At 43.5% G+C, this 14,795-nt stretch overlaps 1 protein-coding gene across 1 annotated transcript; it reads left to right on the plus strand.

Annotated features, from left to right (window-relative positions):
• Window positions 1-723: 723 nt before the first annotated feature.
• On the plus strand, window positions 724-14,010 carry LOC117487700 (glutenin, high molecular weight subunit PW212-like). The gene is made up of 11 exons (XM_034136344.1): window positions 724-1,138; window positions 3,512-3,734; window positions 4,116-4,589; window positions 4,818-6,091; window positions 6,199-6,383; window positions 6,477-6,574; window positions 6,821-6,978; window positions 7,059-7,251; window positions 7,346-7,508; window positions 7,619-7,694; window positions 13,864-14,010. Exons 1-11 carry the CDS (start codon window positions 724-726, stop codon window positions 13,941-13,943), a joined length of 3,339 nt encoding a protein of 1,112 aa, XP_033992235.1. The 3' UTR covers window positions 13,944-14,010.
• Window positions 14,011-14,795: the final 785 nt, after the last annotated feature.

The following is a 14,795-nucleotide window of genomic DNA, read 5'->3' on the forward strand; positions in this document are numbered from 1 at the left end:
CCCTGATCTGAACCGGAGTGGTGGTTTGTTACTGGACTTCTGTGTCATGGATTGCCCATAACAAACACCATGTTCGAACATAAGGATGCTCATAAGTGTACGTGGTACCAGAGCACCCTAGGCAGAAGGTCCATGATTGATTTTGTTATCGTATCATCGGACCTGAGGCCGTATGTTTTGGACACTCGGGTAAAGAGAGGGGCGGAGTTGTCAACTGATCACCATCTGGTGGTGAGTTGGGTCGAGTGGCGGGGGAAGCCTCTGGACAGACCTGGTAAGCCCAAACGTGTAGTTCGGGTGAACTGGGAATGTCTGGAGGAGGCCCAAGTTCAGGAGGCCTTCAACTCACACCTCCGGTGGAGCTTTTCGGGCATTCCTGTGGAGGTTGGGGACATTTAACCAGAGTGGGCGGTGTTCAAAGCCTCTATTGCCGAAGCCGCGGCGGGGAGCTGTGGTCTCCAGGTCTTAGGTGCCTCAAGGGGCGGTAACCCTCGAACCTCCTGGTGGACACCGGTGGTCAGGGAAGCCGTCCGACTGAAGAAGGAGGCCTTCAGGGATTTGTTATCCCGGGGGACTCCCGAGGCAGTTGCAAGGTACCGACAGTCCCGAAGGGCAGCAGCCTCGGCCGTGGCCGTGGTTGAGCAGGTCTCCCTTGAAAAAGAGATCAATGATCTCAATGGGATACACCTGGATAAATAAAGGTTTGAAATGAAATGAAATGAAATGAAAGCAGCGGGTGTGGGAGAAGTTCGGAGAAGACATGGAAAAGGACTTTCGGGCGGCACCAAAGTTGTTCTGGAAAACTGTCCGACACCTCAGGAGGGGGAAGCAGGGAACCATCCAAGCTGTGGCAGGAGTAAGGATGATATGTTGTTGACCTCAACTGATGGAGTGTTAGGGCGTTGGAAGGAACACTTTGAGGAACTCCTGAACCCGACAACTCCGCCCTCTATGTTAGAGGCGGAGCTGGAGTATGACGGGGGATCAACACCAATCTCCCGGGGGGAGGTCACTGAGGTCGTCAAACAACTCCACAGTGGCAAAGCCCCAGGGGTGGATGAGATCCGCCCAGAAATGCTGAAGGCTCTGGGTGTTGAGGGACTGTCATGGTTGACACGTCTCAGCAACGTTGCGGGATGTCGGAAACAGTACCGAAGGAGTGGCAGACCGGGGTGGTGGTTCCCCTTTTCAAAAAGGGGGATCAGAGGGTGTGTGTCAATTACAGAGGCATCACACTACTCAGCCTCCCTGGGAAAGTTTACTCTAAGGTACTCGAAAGGAGGGTCAGGCCGATTGTCGAACCTCAGATTGAGGAACTGCTACCACCGCGACCCGACCACGGATAAGCGGGAGAAGATGGATGGATGGATTATTTTAATGCATAACATTTTATACTATGCTGAAAAAATACAAGCTGCATAAATAAATAGTATTATGAACACAAAACTGTGGATGTGCTGACACAAATGTGATGGTAATGCAGCCAAATGAAACAAATATTAACATATGGAGGGTATAATTTGAAAATGAAAGGTCTTGGTCACAAAAAGTTATGTTGACCTTGGATTAGGTCAACCTTCCCTCAACATCGAATTTCAAACTCAATATTTTGCCAAAGTACATTTTGTGGAGAGCTGCAAATCAATATGGTCCTACTCCAGGTTGATGTTTCTAAATGACCTTTACATAGAGATCAAATAGATTGGTGATCTTGAGAAGTAAAAAGAGTTTATAAATGAAATATTCCTGCGAGAGAAAAATTAGATTAACCCCCAAATTGAAAAATAATACAGAGGTCAAGTGATGACATGATTTTCCTTGTTTTAACCTGCAGATACGTGATTTACAATAAACTCCAATTATTAATCTGCTTTGCTTTCCATTTTTTCGTCCTCTTTTTTGACCAAATGATTTCAAATATAACAAATCCATATTTTATAAATGGCAAAGCTATTAAACAAATTATTCAAATCAAAATTGACAACAAAATTGTATGCAACCTCTAAATCAATGGTTCTCAACTGGTGGGTCGCGACCCAAAAGTGGGTCGCGGACCCGTTTCGAGTGGGTCGCAGATGTGTCAGTGAAGAAAATAAAATTGAAAAAGAAAATTTTTTTTTTTTTTTTTGGGAAAAAAGTCAAACTTTTATTTTGAAGGCCCGATTTTCTAACGCTGTGCATGCAGTAGGCGTTGGACTGGAAGTACCGGAGACCATAAACTGTTTTGAAAACTTCTTTCACGTAGTGATCATCTTCTCAATAAAACATCTTTGCTGATGTTTTTTCGAGTCTTCTGGCCAATCAGAATCAAGATTGTTGCCGGAAGTCCCCACGGAGAATAACTTTGCGGTAGAACTAGTCTTTATACATCCATGGGTACAACTTCAGATAAAAATGAACACATAATGAAATATGACCCCCGGTTTGATGATTGACAGGTCACAGAACAATGGGAGCTATCTACCCTTATTCACAATTTAAAGTAATTCACACAAACTATCTCCTCTTTACTCTTCTCTCTGTGTGGAGCAGCAAGTTCAGCTGTCAGAACAAAGTGAAACACAAACAATGGCATCAAATATTATTAATAGATCGGGTAGTAACAGATTTATTTATTTTCATCTCAGAGTGTACCAGAATGCGTAGTTTATATGTTAGTATTTCTAAAAATCTCCTGCGGGAGAATCCCCCCAGACCCCCTTCTGGGGTTGGGTTTTCAGCATGTGTGCCTTTTTATGTTATACAGTTCAGCTTTGATTCCATCATCTCATTAAACCTTTTTTAAAAGCATACTTTAGTTCTGTGAAGGCATATATGCACTGTATTTCACTTTAATAATGTATGCTGAAAAGCGTATATATTACAGCACGATTTTCTGTTGAATAGATTTGAGTGGTTCAAAATGTCGGGTCGCGATTGATTGACAAAGGAAAAAGTGGGTCCCGAGGCCTGACCAGTACAGACTGATTGTATCAATGGCAAATAAGATAGGAAGAAGTATTTGTTTAGTTGAGTCCTGCTGCCCAAATACATGATGACCTGCACATTGCAGGTCATACAAACTCTGTGAAAGGTTTTGTTTTGAAATTGTACAAACAATCTGGAAATTCTGACATTCACGCTCAATGACAATCAGGGGATTCTTAAGCATGGGTTGGATACTAATGAATACATATTCATGTTAATGCAACAGTGAGTTTACTACCATGTATGCTGTTATTATCTTCCGATGCAATATCTCTAGAATTCATGTTATTTGTCCACTGATATTACTTGTTTGGCAATCCATGAAATCTCTTGAGTGCATCACCACACACCACAGTCACTGGAGCTTGTGATTGGAAGTTATGGGCAGCAAATAGGATGTTAGTCCTCATCGTCAACATTACCAATAGGCCAACCTTATAAAAGTCAGCATAGCACCATTTTTATTCCACAGTAGTTGGTGTTCCTTTCAAATCAGTTCACTGTGAAGCCAATGCAATGAAGTTGATTTTTTCTTTTTTGACAGTTGCCCTGCTTGGCTGTCTGGCTGATGCTCAAAATGTAAAGGAGCCCCCGCAGTGGCCAAAGTGGCATCAGGAGCCTCAGGAGCCTCAGCAGCCTCAGCAGCCTCAGGAGCCTCAGGAGCCTCAGCAGCCTCAGCAGCTTCAGCAGCCAAAGTGGCCACAGTGGCATCAGCAGCCTCAGGAGCCTCAGGAGCCTCAGCAGCCTCAGCAGCTTCAGCAGCCAAAGTGGCCAAAGTGGCATCAGGAGCCTCAGCAGCCTCAGGAGCCTCAGCAGCCTCAGCAGCCTCAGCAGCTTCAGCAGCCAAAGTGGCCACAGTGGCATCAGCAGCCTCAGCAGCCTCAGCAGCCTCAGCAGCCTCAGCAGCCTCAGCAGCTTCAGCAGCCTCAGCAGCCTGAACAGCCAAAGAGGCCTCAGCAGCCTCAGCAGCTTCAGCAGCCAAAGTGGCCACAGTGGCATCAGCAGCCTCAGCAGCCTCAGCAGCCTGAACAGCCAAAGAGGCCTCAGCAGCCTCAGCAGCCCCAGCAGCCTAAAGAGCCACAGTGGCCACAGTGGCCTCAGCAGCCTCAGCAGCCTCAGCAGCCTCAGCAGCCCCAGCAGCCAAAGAGGCCTCAGCTGCCTCAGCAGCCTCAGCAGCCAAAGAGGCCTCAGCAGCCTGAGCAGCCCCAGCAGCCTCAGCAGCCTAAACAGCCACAGTGGCCTCAGCTGCCTCAGCAGCCCCAGCAGCCTCAGCAGCCTAAACAGCCACAGTGGCCTCAGCTGCCCCAGCAGCCTCAGCAGCCTAAACAGCCAAAGAGGCCTCAGCTGCCCCAACAGCCTCAGCAGCCTCAGCAACCTAAAGAGCCACAGTGGCCACAGTGGCCTCAGCAGCCTCAGCAGCCTCAGCAGCCCCAGCAGCCTCAGCAGCCCAAGCAGCCTACACAGCCAAAGAGGCCTCAGCTGCCCCAGCAGCCTCAGCAGCCAGCAACTCCCCCTAAATGGAACCCACCTCAGCAGCCTGAAGAGCCAAAGAGGCCTCAGCTGCCCCAGCAGCCTCAGCAGCCTCAGCAGCCTCAGCAGCCTAAGCAGCCTAAACAGCCACAGTGGCCTCAGCTGCCCCAGCAGCCCCAGCAGCCTCAGCAGCCTAAACAGCCCCAGCAGCCTCAGCAGCCTAAACAGCCAAAGAGGCCTCAGCTGCCTCAGCTGCCCCAAGAGCCTCAGCAGCCTCAGCAGCCTCAGCAGCCACAGTGGCCTCAGCTGCCCCAGCAGCCCCAGCAGCCTCAGCAGCCTAAACAGCCCCAGCAGCCTCAGCAGCCTAAACAGCCAAAGAGGCCTCAGCTGCCTCAGCTGCCTCAGCAGCCTCAGCAGCCTCAGCAGCCTAAACAGCCAACGAGGCCTCAGCAACCTCAGCAGCCTAAAGAGCCACAGTGGCCACAGTGGCCTCAGCAGCCTCAGCAGCCCCAGCAGCCTAAACAGCCAAAGAGGCCTCAGCTGCCCCAGCAGCCTCAGCAGCCAGCAACTCCCCCTAAATGGAACCCGCCTCAGCAGCCTCAGCAGCCAAAGAGGCCTCAGCTGCCTCAGCAGCCCCAGCAGCCAACAACTCCCCCTAAATGGAACCCACCTCAGCAGCCTCAGCAGCCCCAGCAGCCTAAACAGCCACAGTGGCCTCAGCTGCCCCAGCAGCCCCAGCAGCCTCAGCAGCCACAGTGGCCTCAGCTGCCCCAGCAGCCCCAGCAGCCTCAGCAGCCTAAACAGCCACAGTGGCCTCAGCTTCCCCAGCAGCCCCAGCAGCCTCAGCAGCCTAAACAGCCACAGTGGCCTCAGCTGCCCCAGCAGCCCCAGCAGCCTCAGCAGCCACAGTGGCCTCAGCAGCCCCAGCAGCCTCAGCAGCCTCAGCAGCCACAGTGGCCTCAGCAGCCCCAGCAGCCTCAGCAGCCTCAGCAGCCTCAGCATCCTCAGCAGCCTCAGCAGCCTCATTATCCTCAGCAGCCTCAGCAGCCTCAGCAGCCTCAGCATCCTCAGCAGCCTCAGCATCCGCAGCAGCCTCAGCATCCTCAGCAGCCTCAGCAGCCGAAACAGCCAAAGAGGCCTCAGCAGCCTCAGCAGCCTAAAGAGCCACAGTGGCCACAGTGGCCTCAGCAGCCTCAGCAGCCTAAAGAGCCACAGTGGCCACAGCGGCCTCAGCAGCCTCAGCAGCCTCAGCAGCCTCAGCAGCCTCAGCATCCTCAGCAGCCTAAACAGCCAAAGAGGCCTCAGCTGCCCCAGCAGCCCAAGCAGCCAGCAACTCCCCCTAAATGGAACCCGCCTCAGCTGCCTCAGCAGCCCCAGCAGCCTCAGCAGCCTAAAGAGCCACAGTGGCCACAGCAGCCTCAGCAGCCTCAGCAGCCTCAGCAGCCTCAGCAGCCTCAGCAGCCCCAGCAGCCTCAGCAGCCTCAGCAGCATGATCAGCAGACTAAACGGCAACAGAGGCCTCAGCTGCCCCAGCAAACCTGTGAAGTTGCTGACAATCAAAAGATACATTGTGGAGCTCCTGGAATCTCTACTGAACATTGTGAAGCTTTAAACTGCTGCTATGGTGGAAACATGTGCTATTATGGAAAATCTGGTTAGTGTTTTTCTTACTCCTCAAAGAAATACATGTATATCTCTAGTAATGTGTTCAATGAGTTTTGCATGATCCATAGTCTTTGCTTGTAATTGTGTTCTTTTCAGTGACCCTTCAGTGCACCAAGGATGGTCAATTCATCGTGGCGGTGGCCAAAGACGCCACCCTACCCAACCTCGATATAGAGACAGTTTTCTTCCTTGGATGTGGCGAAACCTGCAATCCTCTTGGCACTAATTCAGCCTTTGCCATCTACCAGTTCCCTGTCACTGACTGTGGCACTGTCATGATGGTAAGGATGTTGACTAATTTAAATGTATAATGTCATTAGTATACATTTTTGTTGGGTAGTAATTAAAACTGAAATACTGCCAACCTACTGTAGGAGGAGCCTGGCGTTATAGTCTATGAGAACCGGTTGTCCTCCTTTTATGAAGTCGCTTTTGGACCCAACGGAGCCATCACCAGGGACAGTCAATACGAGTATTTATTTGTATTTGTTTAACTCTCAGTGGTCACAACATGAAAGATTACTACTTCTGTTGCTACTTCAGTTAATTCTCTGCTAAGGCCTCAAGTATTTAGACAAATCAGTGGTATCAATAGAATACAGTGAATTTACCTTGAATTCTCTACAATGGATTGGGGTTAGTTCATTGTGATATGACAAACTGCACTTTAATACTTTTCTGACTAACTGACTAACATAGACCTTATATCTTGTCTCAGGCTGCTTTTCCAGTGTAGATACAGTGGCACCTCAATTGAGGGTCGAGTTATCGAGGTTGGCCTGCTTCCTCCACCACCCCCAGTGGCAGCTCCAGGACCCCTGCGCGTGGAGCTAGTGCTGGCCAATGGAGAGTGTTCAGTCAAGGGATGTGTGGAAGGTTAGTGTAAAGGACATATGGTGTGCTGTCAGTCTCATTCGGCAGTGACTGCACTAACCACATTTTTTTTGCTTGAGCAGAGGAGGTGGCCTACAACTCCTTTTACGTTGACTCTGACTACCCCGTCACAAAGGTTCTCAGAGACCCTGTGTATGCGGAAGTCCATATACTGGAGAGGACTGATCCCAACATTATATTGACTCTTGGAAAATGCTGGGCAACTTCTGCTCCCTACCCTCAAAGTCTCCCTCAATGGGACTTGCTGATTGATGGGTAAGAGTGAATGTTGATTTTACTTGAAATAGGCATTTATAAAACTTTCTACGAGGCTATACTCAAAACCTATTCTTCGCTCTCTTTGCCATAGCTGCCCATACCATGATGACCGCTATCTGATCGCTCTGGTCCCTGTGGACGCTTCATCAGGACTCATGTACCCAACCCACTACAGGCGTTTTGTTTTCAAGATGTTCACGTTTGTATCCGGTGGAGGTGTAAAGCAACAGGCTATGATTCCTCTCAACGAAAAGGTATAGGATTTAACTGTCTAAGACAAAGGCTTTTGTCAAGTTTAGTTTTTATATGTTTTTTGTAATATAACCTTCATAATTACGAATAATATATAAAAAATTTTGACCAGGTGTATATCCACTGTGAAGCAGCCGTGTGTCAACCGTCTGTCGGAGATAATTGTGAACCTAGGTGCTTCAGAAACAGTAAGTATAACAATATTCACTATGAAAATATTCAAACCACCAATTTTATTTTTCTCTGAAGTCTGTAAAATGAACACAAGGCAAGGCAAGTGTATTCATATAGCACATTTCAACACAAGGCAGTTCAAAGTGCTTTACAAAAATGAAAAACATTAATAGCATTAAGAACTAGAGAATGCAATTCCTGAAGAAATTGCTAGTGGGAATGCTTTATGCTGAAAAGCTGACGCTAAACTGCTATGCTGAAATGTAATGTGTAAGAAGAAAGGGAAGAATTTAGATTGAAATGATACATGAACACTGGGGGCTTGAATGTGTGATGAGAGAAGAAAAGAAAGTAAAAAGGCTTGGAAAAGCAGCAGAATATTTGAACTGCAAACTTTTGAACTAACTTAATGGCGAATGATCTGTCGCCATGCCAACGGCATTTGATGACATCCCATAATACGCTTAGATGCGTTGATGGCTGCATCGTTACTAAAACTGTGAAGTTTTGGGCCGTTTGGAGCATTTTCACTGAAGTTATGAGAAAACCGTGTTTCATGGCGAGCATTGTGTTGCCATGGCAACAGCATTTGAAGAAATCTCAAAACTGTACCGTAGATGTCTTCACGGCTGGACTGTTAGCACACATGTGAAGTTTGAGCACTTTTTGAACATTTTCATAGGAGTTAATGTATAGCGACATCGTCTTTTATGGCGAGGGATGCGTTTCCATGGAAACGGCATATGATGACACCCCATAATTGACGTAGAGCTGTTGAGGGCAGGACCATTAACCATTATCTGAAGTCTGCTGCTCTGGGGCCTCATTTATAAAGCCTTGCATAGGATTGGCGTTGGAAGGTTGCTTACGTAGGACAAAGCAAATAAATAGACACTGACACTTTCCGATTCATAAAAGACTGTGTACCGGCACAGGACTTGCGTACTGCACATCCTACGCCGGTTTCCCTTTATAAATCACAATCAACTCGCTTTTGCGGGCTTCACGTAACGCCCATATTTGGCTATAAATTGTCAAAGAAACGCTCATTCATTCATTCATTTTGACTGACTGCATGAAGAAGATCGCAGGAAATGACGACAGAACAGCTAAAAAAGACATCTCACACCGTGTCAGATTTTGGTTATTTTGGGGAGGTCGAGATAAATCATATTGTTTGGTGGATGCAGTTTGAACCAGAGTAGCAGCATGGAGGTCGGATCGTCACCAAAATAAATAAATAAGTGGTCCGAAAAAGGTTAATGACAAAAAAAATACACATGGCCTAACCTTCCTCAGGCAGTGTGTTTGTACCGGGGACAGGAGACATGTTGATGATAAACTGTAAGAAATGATCGGGGAATCCCTCCGGAGTGGAGTCATGACGACTGGATCTGAATTATTTGTTTGTATTTGGTGGTTTGTGTTCCAGCTGTCGATCAGCAACTATATAACCATAATCCACCAGTTAAAGGAAATACAACTAATGTGTTGTGTTATATTAGCTGTACAATTTACCACATATGGTGTTCTTAGTTTCCATACCTCCTGTGTTTTACGAGCGACTTATCAAGTAGGCTATTGGCGAACGGCATAAAACATGATTAAACATGATAGTATATAAAACCATGCTCGTATCTATACAACCTATAGAAATGCTAAACGGCCTCAGTTTAAAGTAATGCTGTCCTTCTGTTTACCGCATCATTTATGAGAATACATTTCTTAACAAGAGAACATAATCGAGGGGTGATCAATAACATTTCCGTATTTATTTATTTCTCCAAGTTATGTTTTTGTGTGCACTGAGGAGTCTCAAACAGGCGTTTGTTAAATCATTTTAAGATTGGCTTTAATCAATTTGTGAAAATGAATTCTTCATATATGATAAATGAGGTCAAATTCTATTTATGGTATTATTTCCACATATTTCTCTCCATTCTTCCTTCTGCCAATGGTGTCGCAGTTTCTCGTCTCTCCCGTTTTTGTGCTTAGTGCGTACGCATGGGTCAGAGTTTGCGTGGAGGACCGCACATTTTCCCGTCAAGTTAGTTTTTTATAAATCGCAAACAGTGCGTAGAAACTGGCGTACGCCATCTTTTGTGCGTACGCACCGTTTATAAATGAGGCCCCTGAGCATGTCAGTTGGAGTTATGACATCATGGTGTTCCATGACACAGGTGTTTATATTTGAGCTGACGACGTGTCCAGAGATCAAAGGTTTCCATGGTGATATGCACTAATCAGTGAGAGGAGAGCATTTTCATTGTTCTGAATGAGAGATAAACCTCTTACATGTGAACGTTTTGTTGAAGAACCGTAACAGATATCGGTGACATTTCAAAGCGTGAAGCATGTCAAGGAACTTGAGCATCTGAAGTGTACTTTTTGTGTACTTTCGGGTTAATAATGTGGCCTTTTTGGCAGATTAACTAAAGGTGTGCGGCTGCTGTGGTGGGGATCGATGAGGCTGAACTTAAAATTGTTGTCTTGTCTTTATTAGGATCCCCATTAGCACTAGCATGAGCATTGGCTATTCTTCCTGGGGTCCTCACACACACAAAACATACATACAACAAAATTAAAACAAATATTTTACAATTATTTTTACAAGTGACACACCCCTTCCCATTTTACATACATCAATTTGTTTAGACCAAGATAATTTATGATCCAGGGTTATACATAGCAATTTTGTCTCCTTGACCTGTTCAATTTCAATATGGTTTAAATGTAGTTGCAATTTTGGTTCACCTTTTAACTGATGATTTGATCCTATTAATAACGATTTTGTTTTTCCCGCATTAAGTACCAACTTATTATTTATGACCCACTCTGATATCAGTAGTAGATCTTTATTCATAACATTTGTTAACTCTCTTGTAGTTGATGCTGCATAATATATTGTTGAGTCATCTGCATACATTACAATTTTAGCTTTTACTAACACTAATGGTTGGTCATTTGTAAAAATAGAAAATAAAAATGGTCCCAAACAACTACCCTGAGGTACTCCACAAGTGACTGTTCATCTTTGAGAGACTTCCATTAAAAAAAACAGTTTGACTTCGATTTGTCAGGTAACTTTCTAACCACCTCAGTGTTTCAAAATTAAAACCATATTGTTCCAGCTTGTGTAACAACAAAGAATGGTCAATGACATCAAAAGCAGAACTAAAATCAAGTAGTACTGCACCCACTAACTTCCTATTATCTAGTTCGCCCTTCCAGTCATCTGTCATTTGTGTTAAAGCGGTGCATGTCGAATGGCCAGGTCTGTAAGCATGTTGATACACAGTATTAAGTTTGTTACCTTCAAAGTATTTTTTTATTTGATTGAAAATTATTCTCTCCATTAACTAACGCTGGTAATAAACTTATTGGGCGGCTATTTGTACCAGAAAATGGTCCAGCTCTACATTTACCTAGTAGACATTCAACATCTGTAATTGTCACTTTTTCTATTTTAAATGTACACTTCTTATTTTTCATAATTAAATCATTTATTAGAAATGTGGAGTTACTATTTATAGTTTGATTCATATTTCTCCTCAAATGTTTTACTTTATCAAGAAAATAATCATTCAGATAATTAGCAATTTGTACTGGTTTTGTCAAAAATGTCCCTTCCACCTCAAGATATGTTGAGGTGGATTTCGGCTTACGACCCATCATGCCATTCACTAAACTCCACAGTTTTTTCTTGTCATCCTTTATATCTTTAATTTTATTTCCATAATACAATTGTTTTTTCTTTTTCTTTAATGCTGTAACATAATTCCTTAACCTTCTATACATTTGCCCATCTGACTCATAACTTGATGAGAGAGCTACATGTTTTGCATCATCTCTTTGTTTCATTAGATCCCTTAATTCCTCATCTAACCAGGGTGCTCTAAAGTTCCTTACTGTCTGCTTTCTAAGTGGAGCATGTTTATCAATCGCCTGCATAAATAACTAATTAAAGACATCAAGAGCATCATCTGGATCGACTTTCTCAAAAACATGTTTCCAACATATCTTTTGAACATCCTGTATAAATGACTCTTCACAAAAATATTTCATTGATCTCCTCACAATTACTTTTGGTCCTGCTTTTGGCACCTTTGTCTTTCTCATGATAATTATTAAATTATGATCAGAACACCCTACTGGAATTGATATTGCCTGAGAACATACAAGGCTAAAATTAGTAAATATATGATCAATACATTATACTTTATGCATATCCTAGTAGGTTTAGTCACCATTTGTACCAAGTTACATGTATTAGTTATTGTCTGCAGCTTGTTTTTAAGGGCACAGTGCAACATATTCCAGTCAATATTTAAATCTCCGATCAAATAAATATCTCTGTCAAGATCACAAACTTTATCTAACATTTCACATAATTTGTCTAAATAAATTAAGTTTGCATTTGGAGGTCTGTAACAACATCCTACCAACAAAGGTTTCAAGTGCCACCTACAACTACTGCTTCACCATTAACTTTAGCCCATAATACTGTTGCAGCAACAACAGCAGCCCCTACTACTGTTGCAACAACAACAGCAGCACCTCCAACTAGTGCAACCTACAACTACTGCTACACTTACAACTGCAGCCCCTACTACTGTTGCAACAACAACAACAGCAGCAGTAGTTATATTTGTTGCTGCAACAGTGCAACCTACAACTACTGCTATACCTACAACTGCAGCCCCTATTACTGTTGCAACATCAACAGCAGCACCTACAACTACTGCTGCTCCAACAACGGTGCCATCTACAACTACTGCTTCACCATTAACTTTAGCCCATAATACTGTTGAAGCAACAACAGCAGCACCTACAACTACTGCTGCTCCGACAACGGTGCAACCTACAACTACTGCTACACCTACAACTGCAGCCTCTACTACTGTTGCAACAACAACAGCAGCACCTACTACTGTTGCAACAACAACAGCAGCACCTACAACTACTACTGCTCCGACAACGGTGCAACCTACAACTACTGGGGTTTAATCCAGACATGTTGAACGTTGTTGTCACTTCATGCCCTCAAGAGGCATTTTGTTTAATTATTTTGCTTAATTATTTAAAATGTTTCAAGATACGAGATGTTTTCCTACGTTTCTCATGAAGAATTATGTCTCAGGAATGTAGGGTTTGGGAATTATGGCAGGTTTAAAAGAAAATATGAAGGCAAAATTAAATCTGTCCTCCACTCTAGCTGTGACATCACGCACTCTAAAATCTGAAGAAGGCCTCTTTACCAAGGTCTGAACAATGTTTAATATCTCTAAAAGTACAAATCAGATTTAAAAGTTGTGTTACACGAATAATGTCAGAAAGATGTGTAACATTTTAAAGTTGGAATGAGGTTTCTGAGTAAAAGTATGAAGGAGCAGTTAGCAGTTGAAGTTGCATGAAGATTGTTCAAGTCTGAAGAGTTTCTCCATTGACTTCCATGTTAAAAATGTGATGAATTATGGGATGTATCTCTGGAATTATGAAAGTTATGAATGATAAAAGTAATAGCCATCGATTTCCGACCGAGCTGAACGTTTTGATGTTTGAATGGAGTTTCTGCGATGTTCAATGTGGGAGAAGAAGAGGCGCAAAATAACCAGGCGGAATAATAAAGAATTTTGTGCGTAGCATAACAGATAGTGGGAATGCTGTGTCAGCATTCCCACTAAAATAGTGCAGTGGAAACACATTATAAATGGCATTTAAAAACAGTCATTAAAAAGCAAAGAGATTAAAATAAACATAAAACAAGCTAATATAGAATAAGGTATGAAATACATGCATACAAGTTACAGTGCAGTGTAAGATATGAATAGTTCATTTAAAAGCAGCAGCAAAATGAAAGTATTTTATCCTGGATTCAAATAGTAAGAGTTGCAGGGGACCTTCAATTTTCTGGGAGTTTATTCCAGATTTTTGGAGCACAATAACTAACGATGCTTCTCCATGTTTAGTTCTGAGTCTGGAGACAAAAAGCAGACTCGTGACAAACAGTAAACTATAGAGTCATGTTTTGTAAGTGTTAGACAGGAAAAGTATGGCAGATGATTTGAAAATCAAAAAAGCTGAACATGTTTTCACCAAAGGCGTATAATGTCTGATGTCATCTTGTGTCTTTTTCAACCTCAAGTCTGACAGCAACTGACCATTGGAATGTATTTTACACAGGGAGAGACGTTTCTGTCCAGAAAGGCTCCAGAGAAGAGACCACTGTGGTTAGCAGTAAGGAGCTGGTCTTCATTCAGTAACAACATTACATTATCATGAAATCTCTTTTTCTGATGTTTTGTGAAAAGTGATTGAGTTTCAAATAAATACCCAATTGCTGAACTATGTTTTCGAGTCTTGTGAATTGACATTGACAATGGCATATTATGACTATATGACTCAACACACATGACTTCAAATCAATGCAAACTTTATTTCCATAGCACATCTCAAAACATCTGCAGTTTGACCAAAACAGGCACAGATTACCAATGTATACAAAGCAAAAAAACAAACAAACTATAAAATAATCATTGTAAAACAATGCAGGACAACAGAAAAAAAGTTAAGGTGTGAAGCTTAACTCTATCAAAAGATACTTATTCTTAAACCTGATAAGGTTTTAATTGATTTTTGTTTTAGAGTGTTGAATTTTAGAAATATTTATGCCTGTTGTTTAAACTCATTGCTTAAAGGCAATACATCATGGTTTCCCATAAATGTACATTTACAATTATGGATATGGTATTTGGCTTTTGCAATAGTTGATTAATCAACTACATTAGTGTTTTGTATACCATTATCAGAGACCAAACAACAAATTGCTCAAAAGCATTAGAAGCCTTTATTAAAGAGACTTAGTGCCGCCCACAGGAGATGCGAGCGGAGGACTGAGGAGGGGAACCGAGGAGAGAGGAGGGGAAGCAGCAGGCGGTTAGAGAAATGAGAACTCCTCTCCTCTGAGCGGTCATTTTAAAGAGACGTCCATTAATGATGACAGGAGGCACAGCTGGACAGATGTGTTCATGACGACTTATATATTTACTTTTAATTCATTGACAGTGTGGTATAATGAGACAATAACAGGCTACAGATGTGGACATATACACACA

Source organism: Trematomus bernacchii, unplaced genomic scaffold (assembly GCF_902827165.1).
Source record: "Trematomus bernacchii unplaced genomic scaffold, fTreBer1.1, whole genome shotgun sequence".
Classification (NCBI taxonomy): Eukaryota; Metazoa; Chordata; class Actinopteri; order Perciformes; family Nototheniidae; genus Trematomus; species Trematomus bernacchii.

Excerpts from the sequence above, each read along its gene's own strand:
- LOC117487700 (XM_034136344.1), top strand. The coding sequence starts at position 724 with ATGAAAGCAGCGGGTGTGGGAGAAGTTCGGAGAAGACATGGAAAAGGA. Across the intron at positions 4,590-4,817 it reads AAGCAGCCTAAACAGCCACA|GCCTCAGCTGCCTCAGCTGC; the intron begins GTGGCCTCAGCT and ends ACAGCCAAAGAG. Across the intron at positions 6,384-6,476 it reads ACTGTGGCACTGTCATGATG|GAGGAGCCTGGCGTTATAGT; the intron begins GTAAGGATGTTG and ends AACCTACTGTAG.